This window comes from Pteropus medius, unplaced genomic scaffold (genome assembly GCF_902729225.1).
Source record: "Pteropus medius unplaced genomic scaffold, Ma_sr-lr_union100, whole genome shotgun sequence".
Taxonomy (NCBI): domain Eukaryota; kingdom Metazoa; phylum Chordata; class Mammalia; order Chiroptera; family Pteropodidae; genus Pteropus; species Pteropus medius.
The window spans coordinates 613,606-636,925 of NW_024342469.1; the positions used below are offsets into that span (position 1 = coordinate 613,606).

The 23,320-nt window shown below is 60.9% G+C and overlaps 1 protein-coding gene across 3 annotated transcripts; it reads left to right on the forward strand.

Moving 5' to 3' along the window:
• Positions 1-9: 9 nt before the first annotated feature.
• On the forward strand, positions 10-22,720 carry IL17REL (interleukin 17 receptor E like). Of its 3 annotated transcripts, none has more exons than XM_039863112.1 (17): positions 10-1,328; positions 4,119-4,146; positions 14,899-15,051; positions 15,197-15,306; positions 15,563-15,677; positions 15,925-15,969; positions 16,168-16,307; positions 16,508-16,579; positions 16,661-16,715; positions 17,172-17,335; positions 17,413-17,457; positions 17,713-17,770; positions 17,920-18,092; positions 18,260-18,340; positions 18,555-18,612; positions 18,889-18,974; positions 19,194-22,720. In XM_039863112.1, the coding sequence occupies exons 1-16, from the start codon at positions 1,227-1,229 to the stop codon at positions 18,972-18,974; spliced, it is 1,485 nt and encodes a 494-aa protein (XP_039719046.1). In that variant the 5' UTR covers positions 10-1,226; the 3' UTR covers positions 19,194-22,720. The 3 variants fall into 3 exon arrangements, with proteins under 3 accessions (XP_039719046.1, XP_039719045.1, XP_039719047.1); XM_039863111.1 differs by having other exon boundaries at positions 19,576-22,720; XM_039863113.1 differs by lacking the exon at positions 18,889-18,974 and having other exon boundaries at positions 19,576-22,720.
• Positions 22,721-23,320: the final 600 nt, after the last annotated feature.

Consider the following 23,320-nt stretch of genomic DNA (forward strand, 5'->3'; position numbering starts at 1 on the left):
CCTGGTGAGGGGGTGTGAGGGGTGCCACCCTGTGCCAGAACCTCTGCTCCCACCAGCTGAGCTCCTGGGCCCTTTGGCTGTCAGGGGGCCTGGGGGGAGCCCTGCTGGCTGATCCAGCACGCAAGCCCCTGTGACACAGGGGTGGGGGTGCTGCCAGGAGTTGCCGGGGCCAGCTTCTTGTGGACACTGGGAGGTTCTGTAGCCCCCAGCCTGCAGAGACGAGACAGGAGCCCTGGGCGGGAGGGCCCGCACCCCCCCCACCATGCTTCCCCCCACCCCGCGGCCTGTCCTCCAATGAAGTCACATGCTGGCATCTGCTGTCCACTTCTGATCACCTGTGACCCCTTGGCACTGGGATGGCATATTCAGGGAGCCAGGTGTGTCACCTGGTGGGGTGGTCCATCCTGGCGTGGCAATGGAGGGGCCTTGGGGTGTGAGGGGCCCACTGGGGTGTCTCCTGGGCTGCATGGGCCTTCTCGACCCCAGGAGAGACGGTGCCCGGGGAGCCACCGGGTACAGCAGTGGCCACAGGTGAACACTGCCAGGGCCGGGGGCCTCGTCCCCGTTTGCTTGTTGCGCCTACAGTGAGGGACAAGGTGCCCAGAGCCCAGCGGTGACCACAGACCGGGCAGAGGCAGGGGCGAGGCCTGGCCCCAGACAGAGGGCGGTTGGGCATTGGGCTCTGGCACCCAGTCAGGGTGGCAGGACGGTGAGGACCGTGGCCGTGGGGGATGTCACTGGCAGGCCCACCCTCCATGACAGTCCCCGCCTGGGGCCCTCGACCACTCCAGGAGAGTGGTGTCCCAGGGCGTTTGGGCTGGCGACGGAAGCCCTGGGGTGCTGGCACCCATCGCGGCTCCCACGGCCCCACAGCCGAGCTGGACGACCAGGGTTGTTGGCCGCCGTCCATCCCCTGCCAGCAGGAGGGTCCTGAGAGATGGGGGGTGGGTGGAACCCCAAGACTCAAGCTTCCAGGAGTCAGTGGCAGCCTAGAGACGCCTCGGGTGTCAGGCCAGAGTCCACAGGCCGCCCGGCGCGAGCCGGGGCAGGCAGGAAGCCGGGCTGTGGCTCAGCCGGCCCCCTTGGGTTAGTGCCACTGGAGTGGGAGTGTCTGCCCCAGACGTGCGCCTGTCGTCCCAGAGCCCAGGCCGGGGACGCAGGAGCAGCTGCCGCGGTGCATCCTGCCCCGTCTGCACGCCGGCCACGCGGCCGCGGCCACGCGGGAGATGCTGGCCGGGCGGGCAGTCGCGTTCCTCTCCCTGACCTGGGGCGTGTACCAGAGCCTGGCCGTGCCGCGGGCCACCGAGTGCGGCCTCTCCTGCTCCCAGGTGAGCTCCTGCCCTCCTCAGCTCTCCTCCTGAGGGGCCCTGGTTCCTCTGAAGGTGGGCACTGGCCTGGCACCCTCAGGTGGGGTGCAGGGGCCCCAGGGGTGGTGGGTGACAGGAGGCTGAGGGGGACCTGGGGCTCGGGGACCCCTGTGAGGGGCCCTGCCTGACCCCACAGGCTGCCCTGGGCACGTCTGCCGAGATCCCGGTCCTGCAGGGCAGGCTCCCTGCTCTACCTGCGCCCCTCCCTCCCGGAGGGCCCAGCTGGGGGCCTCCTGCTTCTCAGAGCCACAGAGCCACGGGGCCACAGGGCATGCCGTCTGGGGAGCTGGGCTCCGGCGGCTCTGGGCTTGCGTGACGAGGAAAGGCTTCGGGGAACATGCTCCAGCAGGGAGGGGAGGGCCACAGGGTGGGACGCAGCTCAGAGCTGAGTCCCCAGATTCCAGGGCAGGGCGCTGACTCAGTGCCGCCCGCCTCGGGGAGGGTCCCGCCAGCACCGGGGGACACGGCCCGGGAAGTGCCGCAGGGATGAAGCTTACGGGGCACCTGTGGCGTGTGCTGCCCCAGGGGTGGGAAGCAGCGAGCTGGAAGCAGCCCTTGTCCTCCGCCTTGTGACCTGGCGGGAAGCGCACACAACGTAACCAGACGGAGGTGGCCGCGCCAGCCCGCCAGCCCGCCAGCCCGCCGAGGGAAGAGGAAAGGGGGGGGCGGCCTGGGCCGGCGCTCACGCGTGCCCCTCGGCGGCGGCCAGGCCCCCCATGTGTCCCAGTCCTCCTCCAGGAGGAAAGGTGGCTCCAGGAAGCCTAGGAGTGTGTCCAGCGGCAGCACCAGGGCTCGGTGACGGACAGCGTGGGCTCGGGTCAGGCGGGCCTCAGTGTGGGGGGCTGGGCTCAGGTCAGAGGTGCTGGGACCCGCGGGCTGGGGAGGCGCCCTTAGGCTGCTGCTGGGTGTGGAGGACACAGGCCCGCCCCGCCCCTCAGAGGAGACGGGGGTCAGGAGGAGTCGCTGGGGTGTACTGGGCAGGTGCAGATGGCAGGACGGGTACACGAGGACGGGAGAAAGGGAAGGTGGCCTTGGAGTGACCCTGAGCCTTGGGACTGACGGGCAGACGGCTCCTGATACGGGGTTCGGGCACGTGTCAGGGGAGAGACTCATTTTGGGAGTGTGAGGCTTGAGGGCCCAGCGGACACAGAGCTGATGCGGGGGCCGAGGTCAGGGCGAGGCCGTCCCACACTGCGTGGCGCGTGGGGGGCAGGACAGGATGGGACGGCGGGGAGCAGGGAGCCTGGGTGGCAGCAGGGTCGGGAGACGGAGGAGGGGACGGCGGGAGCCTCTGCCACACCTGCCACAGGACGGTGCTGTGGCCTCGGCCGCTGTTCACTCCTTGGCGTAACATGGTCCTTGCTGACTGGCCGGCAGGGCCCGGGGGATGGAGGGGGTGCCGGACAGCAACACACAGCAGCACGCGTGTTGCGTGGGGGACAAACGGGGGGGGCTTGAGGCTGCGTGGGGTCACCAGGTGGCCTCCCTGCCCGACCCCGCCACTGAGGTGACCCAGCCTGGAGGCAGCTCAGTCCCGGGGCCGCCCGGCCATCCATCCAGACCGGCTCCCTTCCTCGGGCTGGAGCTCAGGCCCAGCGGGGACAGCACCCCGAAGATGTGTTTCTCAGGGGTCTGTTCCCACAAACGCCCCCCGCATGCAGCTGGGAAGCCCCGAGGAGCCCAACGGAAAACCCCAGCAGCTTCCCCACCCTGCCCCGCCCCCAGGCGCCTGGCCAGGCCGCTCCCTTGTCCTGGACACCAGGGTCCTTGGGGCAGCACGGCCCACAGGTGCCCTCCGGCTTCAACCTTTTCCCTGCTGGTCCCTCTTCCTGTGTCCCCAGGTGCACTAAAGGGCCAACCACCAGACAGACACCCCTGTTCCACAGCTCCCCGCCCACGTGGGTCTCCCCACACGCTCTGCTGTCCCCTGAGCTTGCTGGGCTGGCTGCCTCCACCACCCGTTCGGGTTCAGTCACATTCTGGACAGGGCACTCAGGTGGGCTGGCCGCCCGGGGTCAACCCCGGGGTCTGGCGTCTGAGGCTCCGACCCTGGCCGGCGGGCGGCTTTGCGAAGCAGAACAGCACACGCGTGAGCGGGAAGCGGGCGGGGTGCACACGCCTCCTGGTCTCGGGCCAGCAGTCCCGTGCCTAGGGCGCGCCCGCTTCGTGGTCACTGGGCAAATGCTCCGAACGCACCACTGCCCCGAAGCGAAGGCTCGTTTAGGACGGGACCAGGGGGCCGGCGGCGAGACGCAGCCCGCAGCACGCCTGCTCCCCAAGTCCAAGGACCAGAGGTGGACCCGACTCTCATGTCCCCGTCTGACCCACCTGTGCCAGCAGCACGAAGTCCAGGGTCTCCATCTGAGCCCCCCGCCCACTGTCCCAGCTGCCTGGGTCCCCAGAGGCTCAGTTCCCCGGGGGGAAAGGAGCAGAGGTCACCGCTGCGTTGCTTCTCGCTGCCACTGGTGTCGCTGTTGAGCACGGCCGGGCCCTGCCATGCGGGGCAGCCAGGGTCAGTGGGGCCCGAAGGTCCAGGGGGCCCAGGCCACACCGTTACCTGAGAGATGGCTTCGTGCCGGCCTTCGGGCTGGGCTTTCACGAGGCCGGTGCCCCCCGATCCCAAGGAGGAGCCCAGGACTGTGGCACCCCATACCCACCAGGGAGCGAGGGACCCACCCAGGCTGGGTTCAGGAGGTGGGATGAGAGGTGGCCGAGCTGACCTCTCACCACCTGTCATTATTTTGTCTCCAGGGCTTCGCCTGCAAGAGCCACGTGAACCGTGAGTACATCTCGTGGTGGTGGTGGGGAGGGGGTGCCATCCTCCCAGCCGTCCCACACTCAGCTGCTGGGGCCACCTCGTCGTCCCTGGGGGTCAGCTCTGCCCCACAGCCGGGGGCTCCCTCCCTGTCCCGGCCTGGCACTGGTGCCCAGCTGCGGGCGGCTGGATGTGGGGGTCACGCACCCCTGTCCTGCTGGATGAAGTCTCACTGCTCTCCGAAGTGGCCACGCCAGGCGCAGCCCCACGCGCCGGCACAGGGAGCCCCAGCCTCCTCGTATCAAGTGTGTTCGTTCTGCCCAGTGTAAAATGACACCCACTTCAAAACAGCTCCGTCGTCTTTGTGAACGCCCTTCTGCCCCTTCGTCCTGACTTCAGCTTTTCCGTCTTCTGCGTTTGTGACGGCCTCGCTGCTTCGGTCACGCCTTGCCGCTCTGTGCGGACCCTGCCCTTGGCCCGTGCTCCCTCGGCCCGTCTGGCTTTGCCGGACGTCCGGTTTCCAAGCGGCTGAGCCACCGTCTTTCCCGAGCGAGGCCGCACTGTCTTGTCATCACCCCTCTCATGGCTTCTGGCAGAGCAAGTCCCCTCTTTGGTCCTTTCTCTCCTGCACTGTCCCAGGAGGTGGAGGTGGCAGTCTGGTACCGTGTCCCTCAGTCCACAGATGCAGACAGAGCAGCGAGACACGAGGACAAGTGGTGGCAATGCCCACAACAAAGCCAGGTGCACGCCCCCGAGCCCCGAAGCGAGCGCCGACTCCCCGAGGGGTGTGGGTGCCCAGCATCCGTGCAGCAGGGAGCAGAGGGGCGTCAGACAGGCCAGGGCAGGAGAACCCCAGACAGAGCCGGGAGGCGCTGGGAAGCCAGCACCAACTCGGGGAGAGCAGCTGAAGCCAGGGCTCGAAGGCACAGGCCGGAGCGAGGGTCCGCCCCGCCCTCAGCACAGAGGTGCAGAGAGATGAGACCCACCTGTCCTTAGACCGCACACGAGCACGCGCAAGAGGGAGCTCTGGATGAAGCTGGGAAGCCATCGAGCTGAGCCTCCCGCGGAAGGCTCGGGGAAGCTAAATTCACGTAAGTGTAAGCAACAGGACCGCATCGAGGACAAACGCCACACAACTAATGATCATAGAAAGAGAATAAGCTGCTGAATGACATCCCCACAGACAGCGGAGGGGCACAGGAGCACGGGCCGGGAAGACCCAGCGCTGACATTTCACGTCAGCGTGGTTCCGACCGAATACTCGGAGTAAGGTGAGCGAAAATCAGAAATACCCAGAGATGAGCTGGCAACACTCAGAATTAGAAATAAAGGAGAAAACATTTTAGAGAGGAAGATTACAGTAGAGCACGAGAGTGAGCAGACCTGGTACTGGATGCCTGAAGAAGGGGGAAATTATTTAAAAATCAGAACAGTTTTTTAAATGAGATTAAAATGATGTGTGGATAAAGAGGAAATGTTGCAAAGAATGTCCAAAATACAGGTGACGGCCGAAGCAGACCCCAGCCACAGAACAAACTCTTAAAAACTACAGTTCGAGATTTTTTTCTTGAAACTAGATATTGAGAGGGCAAACCACACACCTGAGAATATCGATCCTGAATTCCCAACACCAAAACATATTTTAGTAAAATCCCTGGATTTTAAAGAGGAAGGCAGAAGTGAGACCTCTGGACAGAAAAAACAGCACACGATTCATACGAAAAGTGTTTCATATCAGACTTGCGACGGCGACATTTTACGCCGGAGGAAAAGAGTCAGCAAACCCGTGAGTGCACAGGATGAGGGAAGCGGACAATGATGTCGTGTGGCGATGGGCAGACATGCCGAGAGACTAGAATTTAATTATTCCAACCACAAGGAAAGAACCGGTAATTGTGGCGGCGGGTGCTGACTGCCCCTGTGGCGATCAGCCTGCGACGCATACACGTGAGACCAGCGTGGCATGCGCCCGAAATCACGCCCCGTCCGCTGTCAGATGCACTTCAATAAAAGGAAAGCTGACCTTCGGGCGTAAAGGAGCGACCGGCAGGGACGGACAGAGGAGGCTTGTTCCCGTGACCCTCTGGTGACTCTGCCAGGCGCCAGACTGGAGAGGGAGCGTCAGAAACGGCCCTGGGAACGGCGCACGTGGCTGTTTGCAAACCAGACGTCACGCGGGCCAGCGGGGCCGGCGTGGAACAGTGCTCTGCGCCCCAGCGTGCAGTGGGGCGGGGCAGAGAGACAGCACAGACCCGGTTTGCTGTTTCCAGCCATCCTTGTGCTGGGTGCTGTGGCTCTGAGGCGTGTGGTACGTGGCAGATGGCAAATGATGACGAGGACATTTCATCTGTTGTCCCCTGTGTTCTTGAGAGTCAGGATTCTGGGCAAGGGAGAAAGGAGATGTGGGTATCGTCTAGAAAGGGGACTTCCTCCGCATCGGCGGCCTGAGTGTGATCTCCCGAGTCACACTTATGTTCATATGAATATACTGCAGCTCTGTCCACAGAAAGGAAAAATCCTAGGACCGGTGACCAGCTCGTGGCCACGAGCCCCTGGCGTCCAGGCTGAGGCCTTGCAAGACGGGCTTGCAGCAAGGCAGCCGGGCAGGGCTGGAGGCCGGTCCGGGGCAGGAGCTGTGCGGGCGGGGCCTGGACGACTGACCGCAGAGGCCATCAAAGGCTGCGGGGACTCGTCCCGGGTGCTTGGAGCCCCATCAGCCGAGAGGACGGCATCTGAGCCTCGAAATAAGAATCTCAACGACTTGCAATCAACCCACGCTGAAGCCCGTTCATTCGCGACACTGTTTGAACCCGTTTGTCTTCTGTGGGGACGGAGCCCGATGATCGCGGAGCCTGTGGAGGCAGAAGGGAAGGGTTAGGCCTGCCGCCTGCCCCGGGAAGGGGCCGGGCCGAGGGCCGGGCCTCTCTTCCTGCCCTGGCCCTTCTCCTGAGCGGGCTTCCTGGGGGGAAGCGATGGTCCCAGCTCAGAAATGGGAACCAAACGACGGGATTAGCACACCACCGTTTTGCGTCGCCCCGTGAACGGAGCCTGGTGACAGCTGGCGTCACACGCGGCCGGGGTCCAGGGCGACCGGCCTCCCCAGATGGCAGTAACGCCTGGTCTCAGCGGGCTCAGGCTGGGGTCCCCTGCTGGTTTGCGCAAGTCCAGGGCAGTCCTGCCGTGGCCACAGGACCTCCAGGCCCAAGGGCCCGCCCTTCAGCCAAACAGCTGGGGACCAGGAGAGGCCGGCGTGGCCACGCTTAGGACGCCCTGCAGTGTCCGCCGCACGGCTGCGTAGTGGAACCACAGAGAAACCCGAGAAGTCGTCGCTCTGTGCGGACAGTGGCTCCTTCGGGCGTGAGAGACGGCGCCGGCCTGCCCGGGCACCCGGGGCTGCTGGGAGGTCAAGGCCGCCGGCGCCGGCTCTGCGGCACTCGCTGGGCTTCTCCGTGGGCTTCTCAGCATTCGCCGCGCGTGCTCACAGCCAACGCTTTTGAGGGGGCCCCGGCATTCTGCACGCGCCGACTCTGCAATGCGTGTTTCCGACGGTCGGGTCTCCCGGACGCTTCCGGGCTCATCCCGCGTGACACGCAGCTCACTCGGCCTGCCCGGCTCCTCCCGGGGCAGAACCAGGGCCCACGGGCTGAGGGCTCAGCCCCACAAGACTGTCCCCACTTGAGACGCCAGACGCTAGTGCAGGCTGTCCCCTCTGCTCCCGCCTGGCTACAGATCAGACACGTGTCCCCACCCCATTCGGTTACCTGTGGCTGGAGCTGCTCAGAGGTTTAGACTCAGGAACAGCAGAGGGAGGAGATGCAGGGGCGAGGGCTCGGGGTGGGGCTCGCAGCTTCCAAGCCCGTCTCCCTGTCTCCCGAGGTCACCAACCCACAGGCTCCCAGAGCCCAGCCCTTTGGGATTTACGGTGGCCTCACTCCGCAGGCATGACTGAGTAAATCTCTGGCCCTGGGTGACTGACTCCACCTCAAGCCGGGCCCCCCTGGGGACAGGGGACAGTTCGAACCCTTCCCCCGCCCCCTTCCGCTTGCTTCCCTTGGCAACCAGCACCCCCTTCGGGTGCTTTCCAGAAGCCACCTCATCAGCTTAAACTCAGGTGTGGTCGAAGGGGGCTCCCATGAGTAACAGGACACCGGCACCCTCTCATCACCCAGGACGCTCCAGGGCGCCCTGTGCCAGCACCAAGGCAGCCACCGAACGTGCATTTCTTGTTCTGAGTCCCAACAGCATGCATTCGGGCTCGAATTGCATCGAATGTATCGCTCAGTTTGAGGTGGAAATGACATCTTAAGAGGTTGAGTCTTCTTTTTTTAAAAATATTTTTTTATGGTGACATTGGTTAACGAAATCCAGTAAGTTTCAGCTGTACACTTTAACAGTAAGTCAAATATATGTATTTACGCTGGGTGTTCACCTCCCATAGTTAGATTTCTTTCCGACACCACATATTTGTCCTTTGTTACCCCGTCTACCTCCCCCTCCCCCCACCCTCTGGTAACCACTAGTCTATCGTCCGTGTCCATGAGTCTCTGTTTGTTTGTCCTGCTCGTTTGTTGCTTTTAGGTTTATATCCCACATATAATGATACCATGTGATTTTCAGCTTTTTCTGTCTGGCTTATTTTGCTTAGCGTGATTCTCTCGAGGTCCATCCGTGTCGTCGCCAATGGCAGTGCGTCGTCTGTTCTGGCTGAGTCACATTCCATCGTATACATGTGCCACAGCTTCTTTAGCCAGTTGTCTGTCGTGGGACACTTCGGTTGCTTCCATGTTGCTGGCCACCGTGAACATCGGTGTGCAAATACCTTTTCGGATATGGGTTTCCAGGTCTTTGGGGTAAATACCCAGCAGAGGGATGGCTGGATCATGTGGTAGATCCATTCTTAGTTGTCTGAGGACCCTCCGTGCTGTTTTCCGCAGTGGCTGTGCCGGTTTGCAGGCCCCCGGCAGGGCGGGTGGCGTCGTCCGAGCAGGAGCTTTCCATCAGCTTCCGTCTTCCTGGAAGCATCTCTTTGCGGTCTCCAGAGGCTGAAGGACACTCTGAACCCTTTCCTCACATTGCTACATGTTCTGGTTGGTTTTTTGCTGGGGGAAGAGCAATGCTGCTTTTGTATGTTGATCTTGTATCCAATACCTTTGTTAAAATCTCTCTGTTATTTCTAGCTGAGTCTCTGAAGTTTTCGTGTCCAGGTAATCGCAGAGTCTGCAAGTAACGAGCTTACAAGCCTACGTCTGGCGGTTTGCTTTTGGTCCGTGGGGTGCGCTCCGGTCGCCAGGAGAGTGTCGGATGGGGAACCCTGGGCCCGGGCCTGAGTTCGTGGCGTGATCTCCGAGGCTTACTGATAATGTTAGGTGTGCTGGGCGTTTGGAACGGACATCCTGGGTCCAGACAAGGACGTGCCTAGTTTGCCACGTCCTTTTTTCGCGAAGAGGTGTTGAATCTTACGAAAACGTCCCGCGCCTCTGAGATAATCGAATCGTTTTCCTCCTTCCACCTTGCAACGAGGTGAGTTTTACTGAGGAATTTTCTAATGTCGACGGCACTTGCAGTCCTGAAACGAGTTCCCTCCGGTCCTGTTTCACGCATTATGAAATCGAGGTGCCAAAACCGTCTGTAGGATCAGGCAGCTGTATTTGCGAGTGAGCCTGGCCTACACCTTCCCTTCTCGCGCAAGCCTTAGAACACGTGGCCGTCACCTCGGGGACGCCTCCGCCCGCCTCCGCCCGCCTCCCGCTCCCCTCCCGGGGCTCCGGCCTTACGCGTCTGACCCCCCATGTCTTCGTCTGTCTTCTGTAACTTCCATGTTTTGTCTCCATGCTGCCTTGTGGTCACTAACTCTCCATGTCACGAACTCTCTCTTCCACGATGTCCAGTCTGCTCTTAAAACCGTGTATTGCATTTTAAATGTCTGTGTCCGTGGGTTTCGTTTCGAGAAACTCTCTGTGTTTCTTTCAGTTCAGCTTGGTCCCTCTAGAGCTTGTTCCCTCTGCACGCATTTTCAAGCCCGTCTCTCTAGCGCAGTCGGTCTGCAGTTCACGTTCGACACTTGTTACTGACAGGCGGCGCGGCCTGGCACCTCCGCCGGTTCGCCTTGCTCTCGTCTGTCTTTAAGTCCGTCTGCTCCGGGCCCCTGAGGAACGATTCCTGCAGCTCCCCGAGGCCTGGGAAGAAGGAGCCTTCCCCAGGCCAGATCCGCCTTTGTTTCTGAGTGGGACCCGGGAGGAACGCGTGACTGTCAGGACCAGTTCCGATTACATCACAGACCGGGATTTCTTGGGTCTTCGTGGAGAGCACCCATCTCTCCAGCACCCAGACCCACTCCCCACCTGCTCAGGGCGGGCCTCCCGCCGTGCCCCAGGGTTAGGGGCACAGGTGGTTCCCACCTCGTTCCCCGTCACCCAGGGTGAGCCCTGTGATTCCCCTGGCCTGTGCCCTACCCCTAAGCCCGCGGCGTCACTGGGCTGGGTGACACCAGGCGGACGTGGCTTCCTGTGTGTGGTGTCCCTCTGGCCTTTTGCAGTCTGTGGCCCGATGATCTGGATTCTTTGGTCAAGTTTTTAGTGTTTTTTTTGTACACGCGATTTGTTCTCCAGCACTGTTAGCCGTTTTCGGCAGTAGAGTTGGTCCAAACGGCCTGGCCCGCCATATCATGGGGAGCAAAACCCCAACCGTGTTTCGTCACAGCGGTGTGGCTTCCCCCTCCCTCGCCAGCACGGATTTGAATCCGCCACCAGGCCAGCCAGCCCATGTTCACTGTCCCTTCCGGGGCCCACGTCTGCTCACCGCCCCCTCCGTGAGGCTCTGTGGTGGCTTAAAAATCTTTGATTAGGACCAAAGACGTTGACTTCTCCCGTCTTCATGCTGGACTTCGGGTTCACTTTCGCTCCCCGATTTTGAGCCACACGTAATTTCCCGTGTCCCCACCTCCTCGTCCTCTCCCCCGTTTTCTCGGCCTAATTCGGGACAAGAGGCTGCTGCTCCTTTGGCGTTCGGTTTCACGACAGGCGCCGTCTGCTCGGCGTCCGCGGCTCCCCCGAGCTCTTCATTCCCATTTCCCTACCTCTTTTTTTTAATGATGGTTTTGATCCTTTTCTTGGTTGGCTGGAATAGGTCTTCATTTTTTTCCAGAAAAGATCAAAAGAGGCAGACTTCTGGTTTCCTGCAGAGGGCGCAGTTCTCACCCAGGACCGACCCCGCGGGAGGGTGAGAACTCCGAAGCCGGGTCACCTCCTGTGGGAACACTGTGCGCGGAGCGCACGCAAGGGGACCAGCCCTCCCAACCGGCGCACATTCGTGGCTGCCCGCAGGGCCTTGCCGTGAAGCCCGTGGCCAGCCAGCTTCCGGCTCCCTCCTCCAGGTGGCCTCCCCTCCGATTCCGGCCGCTGCCCTCGGTGTCCCTCCAGAAGGCTTCGAGTAGTCCACGAGATCCCTCACGTTCCCTGTCACCTGCGTGAGCTCCGAGACGATGGGGCGGGGGTACAGCGGGCCGCGCCGGGGGCAGGGCGGGTCACGCACGGGTGGACTCGTGGGTGGTCCCCAGCCCTCGGCATCTAAAAATAAAGCTGTGGACGGACATTCGGGGGGCAAGTCTCTGTCGTCACTCTTGGCCGAGATCAAGGCGTGGAATGGCTGTATCATATAGTACATGGGCGTGTTTGACTTCTCAAGAAGTTGCCAAATGAGGTGCAGCCACCTCATGACACGATTTGGCAACTTCTTGAAAAATCAAACACGCACACGTACTATACGATACGGCCATTCCACGCCTTGATCTCGGCCGACATCGAGCATTCCCGCCAGCAGAGCGTGGGGGTGCTGCTCCCCGCTCCCCCACCAGCCCTTGGTCGAGTCCCCTTCCCCACGGGCCACTGGGGCGCACTGGGGTTTGAGGCGGCGGTTCCCTGTTTCCCTCGTGTCTAATGATGTCGAACACCTCTCCCTGTGCGTGTTTGCCATTCATTCCCTCTGTGGTGCGGTATCTGTTCAAATCTTTTGCCCATTTTTTGTTGAGTCCTCAGTTTCCTTATTAGTGAATCTGGAAAGTCATTTACCGATTCTGAATATAAGCTCCTTATCGGAGTCCGATTGGCAAATATTTTACCCCAGTCTGCGACTTGTCCGTTCATTCTCTTAACAGTGTCTTTCAAAGAGCAAATTTTTAAATTTTAACGAAGTCCAGCTTATCAAATTTTCTTTATGGGTCATGATTTCAGTGTCATAGCTAAGAAATTTTTGCCTTAACCTAAAGCCACAAAGATTTTTTTTCCCACGTTTTCTTTTAAAAGTTTTTAGGTTTTACATTTAGTCTACAGTCTGTTTTGCTTGAACTTTGTATCATATAGTGCAAGGCATGGATTAAAGTTCTTATTTTTTTTTTAATTTGCGTATGGACATCCAGCTGATCCAGCACGATTCGATTTGTCGAAAAGACTACCCTTTTCCCACTGAGCTGCCTGGTGTCTTCGCTGAAAATCCATTGTCTAGAGGTGGCGGGTCTGTTTTGGGACCCTGTTCTGTTTCGTCCACTCACTTATCCTGACACCAGATCAGTCCTGAGATTAGGCAGCATCTGTCTTCTGATTTGCCCGTCTCGTCAAAGATGATTTGCCCATTCTAGATGCTTTCCATTTCCACGTGAACTCTAGAGTCAGCTTGTCGACTTCTGTGAGGAAAGGCCTTCCACAAAAAGGAATTTGATCATGATTTTATTGAATCTGTACATCGATTTTGGGGGAAATTCACATCTTAACAAGATTGAGTCATCCTATCCATGAAACCAGTATTCCTCTCTGTTTATCTGGGTTTTCTCTCATTTTCTTGCAGCAATATTTTGTAGTTTTCAGGGCATCGATTTTATATACATTTTGTCAGATTTGTCCCTGAGTACCCCATGTTTTTGTGTTATTGTAAATGGTCTTTTAAATGTCAATTTGCAGTTGTTCTTTGCTGATATATAGAAATGTGGTCGATTTTTGTATATTGATCTCATATCTTGCTGTTTGCTAAAATCACTCATTAGTCTGGTATCTTTTTTTGTAGGGGCCTTCAGATTTTTTACAGAGACAGCTGTGTCATCTGTGAGTGAAGAGACAGCTTTACTTCTTCCTTTCCGAGCTGGAAAGGAAGTTTATTTTCTTGCCTAATTACATCGACTGGGATCTCCGGTACGAGGCTGACTAGGAGTGGTCAGAGCTGCAGTCCCGGGCTTGTTCCTGATCTTAGGGGGAAACAGTTCATTCTTACGCTATTAAATACGACGGTAACCGTAGGCTTCCCGGAGACGGCCTTCGAGAGGTTGAAGCAGCTGAGAGTTTTCGTTAAGACCAGATATCCGGTTTGGTCGGCTTTGCCGTGACTATTGCGATTGTCGCACACGTTTTTAAAAATGTGTTGGCGTAGTTATAGCGATGGATTTTGAACATTAAACCAAACTCGTATTCCTAGGACAAGCCGCGCTTGGTCGTTCTGCATTATTCTCTTTTATACCGTGGGGTTCGGTTTGCTGAAGTTTCGTTTAGAGTTTTTACTCCGTGGCCGTGGGGCACATTGCTCCGTAGTTTCACCTTTTCGTATTGTTTCTGTCGCGTTTTGGTGTCGGGGAAGGAGTTCGGGACTGTTCCCTCCCTGTCGGTGTTCTGGAAGGGTCTGCGTGGAGCCGGTGTTCCTCCCTACGTGTGCTTTCGCCGACCGCTTCGTCGCTTGTTTTCCTACTTCACTGGTTGCCGCCCTGACTGCTGCGCCTACCTCCCCCCGGATTACTCGAGGCTTCTCATTCTGTCCCCAGTTTGAGATAGAATTGACTTACGACGTCGTGTTAGTTTAGAGTGGGCACTTGCTTTTCTTTCCCTAGCTCCTTAAGGTGAAAGCCGAGGTCATGATTTTGACGACTTTCTTTTCTAATAGAGGAGTTCGGGGCTACACATTTCCCCCTAAATTCTGCTTTAGCAGCATCCAATTTTTATTTATTTTTTAATTAATTAATTATTTTAATTGAAGCAATGATTGACATTTTCCCCGTCTACCTCCCCCTCTCCCCTGCCCCCCGCTCGTCCACTGTCCACGTCTGTGAGTCTGTGTGTCCTGCTCATTTGTTGTTTTTGGAGCAACCAGTTTTTAAATACGATGTCTTTTCATTTTCATTCCGTTCAAAGTCGTTTTTCATTTCCCTTTTCATTTCTTTTCTGGCCTGTGGGTTATTTAGAAGTGTGTCGATTGTTCTGCAAATATTTGGAGATTTTCCAGAAGTATTTTGTTGATGTCTCATCTGGTTACATTTCAGTCAGAGAAAATGGTTTGTGTGATCTGAATACTTTTAAATTTCTCGAGACTGTTATGGGTCAGTATGGTCTATCTGGATAAGCGTTCCCCGCACACGTACCGCGTGCAGGTCCTACCGCCACTGCGTGGGTGTCCGGTAATGTCACTTCAGTTGGGCTGGTGGACCGTGTTTCAGGCTTTCCGATTTTCTGCTCACGTGTTCTGTCAGCCCCAGAGAGGAGCAGCGGCGTCCCCAGCCGTGCGTGTGGGCTCATCTGTTTCTCCTGGTAGTTTATGGGTGTTGCGGGACTGTGCTATTAAGTGCATAAACATGTAGGATCGTTACGTCTCCCTGATGGATTGCTCCTGTATTAATGTGACTTGAGTATCTTTTTTGGCAGTGTTCTTTACCGTGAAATCTATGTTTCCTGTTAATAATAATCACTCCGGCTTGTCCACTGGCCCGCCCACCCACAAACAGTCACCGTTCTCTCCGCTTCCCAGGGAACATCCTCAGTGGTTTCTGCCGGCAACCCCCCACGTCCATGCCCAGGCGGGTCCTGGAGGCCATGGCGCTGTCCACTGTTATGAAGTGTGCCCCCCACGACGATGGCTGCTCCCTGCTCCTGCGTGTGCGTGCCTCCCTCACGCTGCACGGTGAGGGGGTGACAGCCAGGAAACGGGGTGGCGAACTTGGGAGGGGCGGCCGGGGGCCCCGCTAATGGCACTTCTCAGAGAGGAGGGGAGGAGGGGGCCTCACGCCTGTGGTCTGATGAGCCTGCCCGGCCCCTCCCTCCATCAGAGAGCCTTCGGGGCCTGGAGGCCTGCTCCATGAGCCTGGGCACCCAGGAGACACACTGTCACAGTGTGCGGGTCCGCAGGGCCTCCCGCCAGCTGCAGGCGGGGCAGCAGGTAAGGCCAGGGCCTGACCCACACCTGCCAGTCCAGCCCCAAGCTGCCCCTGTCCTTGCCCTGTCTGCCCTCCCCTCCCGGACACCCGATTCACAGCCCATCCTGAGGCTCTGCCACCCAAGGGCCAAGTACTGGGTGCCCCTCTGCCTCTACTCCCAGACCCTGGGGTCCAGCTGTGCCAGGAGGAGCTGGCCTGGCCGGGGGTGGGTGGGCGGGCGGAGGCCCCAGGTCCCGGCTCACGCCTGTACCTATCCAGCTCCAGGTGAACTTTGACTGCTTCGAGGTGAGCGTGGCCCAGAGCCTCTACATCACCGTGAGGACTGTCCCCCACTTCTGTGGGGTCCAGCTGGAGCAGCAGTACCATGTGGAAGGTGGGGCCCACGGGGCCAGCCTGGGCACAGCCACCTGGGGCCTCTAGGGACTGACTTGGGGTGGGACTCGCCCAGGACAAGAGGCAGGGCCCACGCTGGACAGCTCCAGCAAGGTCATTGGTTAATTTGAGGTCACGCCTCCTGCAGAGGAGGGACTTCTGGAAGCTACTTGGGCAGAGGCCCCGCTGAGGAGGGGCCCCTCGGGGCGGTGTGGGCTGGGGTCCACCGGTGCCTTTGTCATTCGCAGACTGCGGAGACGAGGACGTGGGGAGCAACGTGCCCAGCTGCCATGGTGAGACGCACCCCACGCCCTCCCCCCGGGGGACCTTCTCCGCACCCCGCTTGGGGAGCGTCGGTGGGGCCTCAGGGGAACACTTCCTGGTCTAGCAAGGTCACCACCTTGAGGCTCTCAGGTGGAGCTCTGTGCCCATGACCCTGTGTCCTGTGACCTCTGGTCCCAACGTGGCCCCCACTTGCCACTCCCCTACAGCCGAGAAGCTGTCCTACTGGGTGGACCGCAGCCGCAAGGTGGTTCTGGTACAGGTTCCGGAGGCCCCTGAGGGCCCCGACTACTACGTGCGGCTCTGCCGCAAGTGGTTCACCTGTGTGGACGCGGGCGCGCCGGTGAAGGTGAGGTCGAGGCCCCAAGCCCTGCACTCACCCAGGCCAAGCCTGCCCCCACACCGCCCAGGAGGACCCAAAGCCCCGCCCACCACCGGACACCACGCCCCCCCTGCCTGCCCATTAACTGCTCATTCCGGCCCTGCCCACCCCAGACCCACCCACTTGGAACCCCTAGTCCCTAAGCCCTCCAGTCCTGTCTGCTGCAGGTGACAGCAAACAGCGTCTCCCGGGAGGTCTCTCTGCCCTATAGTCAAGAGCTGCCGTGCCTGTGCCTTGAGGTCAGTGAGGGTGTGGCCTTGACTGCCAGGAGGGGACAAAGCGATGGGCAGGCCCTGCGCTGACCCCAATTCCTCTCACAGAGCTGGCCTGCGACCCCCGACGCCGTGCGGATCCAGACCTGCCCCTTTGAAGCTGGCAAGTTCCCTGTGGTGCCAAGGGGCGGGAGAGAGGCGGGTGGGCGATGGCGGGTCAGGAGTGTCCAGCAGGGTGGGGGCCGGTCTGATCCAGCTGGGCGGGCTGACACGTACCCGCCAGGCATGGGGGCAGGCCCAGCCTCAGCCGTCGAGCCTGCTCTGGCAGCTGCAGGTGTGTGCTGGGCGAGCCCCTCCAGGTGGCAGAGCTGTGCACAGGTGTGCGTGTCCGGCTCACCTGGAAGAACCAAGACCTGTTGAGGGGTCTGAGGGTGCCTGAGGGCCCCTGCCCTTGGCTCTGCTCCGTGACACTGCACACGCACACACACGCACAGGCTCGGACCAGGGCCCAGAGACCCCACACTGCAGGGGCCACTCACGCAGGTGCTAGGCCCTGTGGAACGTCGGCAGCTGAGGTAGGGCCTGCTGACTCGAGCCCTGGCGGGGAGGGTCCCTGCAGACACCGAGGCACTATGGGACGCCATCCGATACCACCCAGGGAACCAGGCCCTGAGCTGGGAGCCCGCCTGTCCCGTGAGCGGCCACGTGAGCCTGTGCTGGCGCCCGGGGCCAGGGGCCCACTGTCACCCGCTGGAGCACTCGGGCCGGCCCGCACACGGCGGGGTGAGTACGCGCTGGGCGGGCGCGGGCGCGGGGGCGGGGGCGGCTGGCCCAGGCCCTGAACTGAGCTCCGCCACCAGGTGCAGTACTCCCGGGTGGACACGCAGCCCCAGCTCTGCCTGAAGGTGAGGGGGCCGGCCCGCAGCCCACCCCGCGCACCGCCAGCACCGGGGGAGGGGGCAGGAGGCGGGTGGAAGGGCGGAGGGCGTCCGGGCGGGCTGCGGAGCCCAGCCTGAGGTCCAGCCTGCAGCGGCCGCTCTGACGCACTCCTGGCCTGACAGTGGGTAGAGCTGAGGGCCGGGGTGGGAGCCAGTCCCCGAGGGCCATGTAGGGGCCCCCGAGGACGCACCCCGCCACACCCACGCCCCCCGCCTCTGCAGTTCTCCACCAGCCTGGGCTTCTGGGTGAGGTGCCCTTTCGAACAGCTGCGTTTCCCAGGTGCGTTGCCGTGGGGCCGGAGGCCGGCCGTGGCCTTCGCAGAGTGGATGCAGCGAATGACGGGGACAGGGGACAGGGGACAGGGTGCTGGGTCAGCGGGTGGAGGAGGGGCGGGTGGGGAGCCGGGCCTCATCCCACCACCCCCACAGCCTGGAAGATGACTGTCCAGCCGGCACCCTCTCGGGGCCACTTCCGGGTCACCTTCTTCTCGCCCAGCCCCGCCCACTTCCAGGTGCGCCTGTGCCACCCAAAGAAGATATGGCCCCTGGCCTGCCACCGAACACTCCAGGCCACTGCCCTCCCTCCAGCCTCAGTGAGCCGGGTGCGTGGGCTGTCCTGGAGAGGGTGGCTGACCCCCTCACTACCCTGCGGTCCTCTGTACCTCCCACGGGCCCTGAGCAGCCCTCGGAGGCTCAGAGAACTGCCTGGCCCCAGGCACGCGCATGCGTGAGGGCCAGGGCCTCCTGTGACCGCCCCCTCCCCCACCAGGGCAACCTCACAGCAGACCCCGCAGCTGCTTTTGTGGACGTTCCCAGGGACGAGGCCTGTGGGCCTGACACCTGCATCCAGGTGGTGGTGCTGCCCCGCCCAGACCCCGACCCTGCCCCCACCCCCCAGGTCCCCCCTATGCTCGAGTCGTCAGCGACACGGAGCTCCCTTCTCCCCGGGGCCCTGCCTCGCCCTGGGGCCCTAGCCCAGCAGCCTCTCTAGGCGTCCCCCTGGGAGACTCGGGCTGCAGGGCGGAGCTGCAGCCCACCCTGACCCCACCAACCCGTGTCTCCAGGGCTGGAGGACTGATGGGCACTTCTCCGCTCCGCAGCAGCTGTGTGACCTTCCCTGTGGTGAGTGACAGAGCCGGGCCTCAGGGCAGATGAGTGCCAGCAGGGGGAGCCCTCGGGGCTGCAGGAGGCCAAGGGCTGGCCCCTGACCTCTGCTGCGAGCCCGGCCAGGTGTCGCTGCCTCCCACTGTCGGGGGTGTCGTGTACACTGCACAGGACGTGGAGTCGCTAGGGGCACAGGGACCGCCCCTCGGCGTCAGGCCAGGCGGAGCCCGGGCCCTCCCCAGTCTCACTGTGACTACCGCTGCCCTGACCAACGCTCTGGTTCCCCCTGTGCAGGACTCGGGGTGCCCCCTGGCCCACCTGCGCCCACCCGGTCTCTGGGGCCCAGACTCCGGGGACCTCGGGCTTGGCAGGAACCATAGGTAACCTTGCAGGTCCTGAGTTAGCCCGGGAGGGCGGCCTCTGCCCAGTGCCCCGGGGGGCACTGGGGTGGGAGTGGAGGGCAGGCACCCTGACCCGCAAGCGCCAAAGCTTTCCTGCCTGCGGGAGCCCGGGAGGCAGGGAGCGGGCTGGGAGGCGGGGGAGGGGGGCGGGGAGGCGGGGCCCCTGACCCCTCCTGCTGCTGCCCCCCACCCCACAAGGGGTCTCAGAATGGCCTCTGAGCTCAGCCAAGTCACAGCCATCCAGGCCAGCCCCGGGGCCTGCAGAGGGTCACTCAGCCCTTCGTCCTCAGCCTCCCCCCACCCCCAGCGGAGCTCTGCAGCCAGGTCACCTCTAGCAGATGACAGGCCAAGGCAGATGGTCACGTTGGTCCAGGTAGACTCCCCTGGAGATAGGACAGGGCTGCCGGCTCTCCAGGACGGGGCAGCCCAGAGAGGACCTGCCCGTGCACCCCGAGCTTTGGGGACTGCAGCTCCCCTGCTTCCTTTGGTCACACAGTGGGGGTGGGCTGAGGGACGGTTTGCCCCCAGACAGTGTTGGCACTTGGTGGACTGAGCCGGCCCCCCATTTCTGTCTCCCCAGCTGCCACCCAGGGAACAGCAAACTGAGACAAGGACAAGCAAGTGCCAGGGTGGACCGCTGGGTTGCCGTGGGGGACACCCTCTGGATATCCCGAGCCTTGACAGAAGTCGGGCTCGGGGAGGGGAGGGTGGCCTCACCTGAGCCCAGGCTGTGGGGCCCAGGCCCCTTCCATGTCGCCAGAGGCCTACAGCTGGGCTGGGCCTTCGGCCCCTTCCTGAAGCCCTGGGCGGGGCAGGCAGATGCCCTGTCTCTGCCTGGTCCCAGCTCCCTCTGCACCCCCTGCTCTCTCTCCACTGTCCCCCAGAGACTCTGCTAAGAACTGGGCTGCTGGGTCCCCCAGAGCACACGCCCTGCTCCACGCACTCCCCAGGCCCCGCGGCCCAGCTGGTGTGGTAGGACTGGCCACCCCCACAGACGTCCCATTCAGACTTGTCACACTCACTGTGGGCCACCACGCGTCGTCTGTGCTCAAGGACCACAGAGGGACCCTTGGCCTAACGCGTGACTCCCGTGCCCCAGCCCAGGGCTCCCCAGCAGTGGGGCTCTGGGTCCACCCTCACAGAACTATCACGCCAGCTCACGAGGACCCTGAGCTGCCATCGGAGTCTGGGTGTCGTCACCACATGACCAAGGGCCACACGGGGACAGGCGCCCGGCCTGGCGCCTGGGCGGTCCGTCCTCCGTCCTCTGCGAATGCACTGCTCACCCCGCCCGGCTCCGCCGTCCCTCGTTTCTGCCACCTCGGGCCCCTGGGCTTCGGTCTCCCTCAGCAGGGGCTGCCGCCCAGCTGGCCAGGGAGCGGCGAAGCCAGCATGGCCCCTCCGCTCAGTGGACACCTGTCCACCTGCTCGCCTCTTTCCTTAAGGACAGAGATGGGGTCTGTAAGGCAAGGTAGCCCCTCGGGGCAAGGTGGGGGAGGATGAGGGGCCCAGGTGTACCCGTTAAAATGGGGCCAAGGTGGTGACTGCCGCCAGGGGGCAGAACGGAACTGCGGCGGTGGATGGAGCCGGCCCGACCCCGCTGCACGGGGCCGCAAGCTGCAGGCGAGGACACCCCAGGCTGGGGACGCCACACCCCACGGCCGCCCTTCCTGTGCATGGGAGGGAGGGGGCGCTGGGCTTCCCCAGCCCCCGATGAGTGATGAGTGATGGAGGCGCCCGCCCTTCCTGGTAGCCCCGCCCTCCCAGCACCCGCTGCGGGGGATGGGGCGGTGGAGAGGCCCCAGCGGCCCCCACCCCCACCCTGGTCAGGAGTGCGGGCGACTGCGCCTCACGCCAGTGCCACATCGGGGCGCGGGGTGGGGTGAGGGAGCAGAGTCCTGGCTCTGGCTGTGCCATCCCCGCCCCTAGCCCAGACCATCCAGGCCCCCCACCCCCCAGGCCCTGACCCGGGGCACCTCGAGAATCCCCGCCCACCTGGAGGTGGAGCTGCGAGGGTCGCGGGGGTTGAGCGGGGACAGCCTCCCTCAAGACTCCCTGCAGCCCTGGCCTTCCGCCGGTGGGGGAAACTGAGGCCCAAACGGAGGCCAGGGATGTTCAGGGCTACGGGGAACCAGGCGGGCGAGGGCATGCTCACCACTGCGCTGCCCGGCAGCCCGCGTCTGTGCTGTCACCAAGTGGCAGTGGTGCTCAGTGCCCGGTTCTGAGCTGGACCCGCCATCCCAACTCTACATGCAGGTCTGGGGCCACGCCCAGAGCCCTAGCCTGACCGGCCACTGCCTTGGCCAGTAACACCCCTGCCCCAGCTGGAAACCCCACCCCGCCCCAGGCCGGCGGCCCAGAGGAGTGCTGACGAATGGGGCTCCGGAAGTGGGGAGGACCCACAGGAAGGTGGGAGGGTCACCCACGCCAGGGTTCCCGGTCGAACCAGATGAGCCCCTGGACATCTGTGCCCATTCACGCATTCCTCAAGCAGGTGCTGAGCGCCCACTGGGTGCCTCACCGACCCAGCACCAGGACCAAGCAATGTGACAGACCTGCCCCCTGCAGCTGGGACCACCCCGGGGTCGCCCTTGGACCGGGGGCTTTGGGACTCTCAGCCCTAAAGCCCAAGCACAGTCACCTACCTGGAGCCGACCTCTGCGTGGGGAGACAGACCACAAACAGGCTAAATGCGTGAATTCTGTGGAGTGCCCCGTGCCAGCGAGAGCTCGGGAAGGGAAAGCAAACAGGAAGTGTGGGTGCCATGTAGAACAGGGCAGTCCCCAAACGTGAGCAGAGACTGCGGAGGGGAGGGGCACAAGCCACCTGGTTCTAACAGGATCCATCAGGTGAGAGGTGAGGTGTGGCGGGCAGGTAGGGCCGTGGGGCGTCCTGGCATGGGTCGTAAAACGCGACAGCGTTTTGGCCTCGGCGACTGGAGGGTGGATCTCCAGGGGTAAGATGAGCGCAGCAGCAGGAGGCTGAGCTGCCTGTGAGACTGTCATTCATTCATTCATTCATTCATTCTCCAGCACTCACGTACTGCCTGCTAGATATCCACCCCCTCAGTGAACAAAGCAGACACAGATCCCTGCCCTAGGCAGAAGAGAGAAGCATAAACAAACCAAAAAAAAAGTGAACAAGGACATAAGGGCAATTGAGGGAGGAAAAGCAGAGCAGGATAGAGAGGGAGGCGGTCGTGGGGGCCGAGTGCAGGGCACGACTCGTGCAAAGACATGAAGATGAAGGAGTCGGGGACACCACCGAGCGTCAGCTCAGCAAGTCCTCCCACAAAGGCACAGAAGAATTAAGCAATTTCGTTACTGAATAAGCATTAAGAGGCTGCAAAGACGGAAGTCGCAGCCTTCCCTGTGAGCCAGGCAGGTGCAACTGAGTCCACACGTGATCTCAAAGGGGTGACATGTCCTCGGGCGCGCTTGGCATGGAGCCCGTTCTGCGTGATAACAATACAGCCACGCCCACTCTGTGTGCTCATTTGCACAGGGTGACTGATCCCATCCGTGTACTTTACCGCCTGTGTCTCTGAACCTAAAGCGAGTCTCTCCCACACTCGCATGTTTTCCACGCAGTCAGCCAATCTCTTGCTTCCTTTCAATCAGAGTTTTCATCCATTTACGTTTCAAGTGATTACTGAAAATAAAGGATTTACTTCTACCATTCAGTCATTTCTTCACTGTATGTCTTACACGGTTTTTGTTCCTTAATTCCTCCATTACTGCCTTTTATGGTGTTCAGTTTTGTTTTTTTTTTGTAGTGTGCCGTTTTGATTTACTTCTTTTCTCTTCTGTGTATTTTCCCGGTATTTTCTTAGTGGTTTCCTTGAGTGTTACAGTTAAAATCTTAAAACAGCATAGTTTGTCTTTCTTCACGTGGCTTTGAGTTTCTACTGTCCTTCCGTTTCAGCCTGAAGGACCGACTCTTCTTTAGCATTTCCTGTAGGTCAGGTCTACTAGCAATGAGCTCCCTGACCTTTTATCTATCTGGAAATATCTTACTTTCTCCATTTTTGAAAGGTAATTTCACTAGCTATAGAATTCTCGATTGACAGGTGTTTTTTTTCCTTTCAGCAACTTTAAATATGTTGTCCCACTGCCTTCTGTTCCAAGGCTTCTAAGGAGAAATCTGCTGGACATCTTATTGAGGCTCCCTCGTGTGTGACAAGTCATTTCTCCCTTACGGCTGTCAAGATTCCCTCAGACTTTGGCTTTTGACAATTTGACTATAATGTGCTTGGTGCGGATTTCTTTTACTTTATCCTGTGTGGAGTTTATTGAGATTCTGGATATGTGGATTCATGTCGTTCA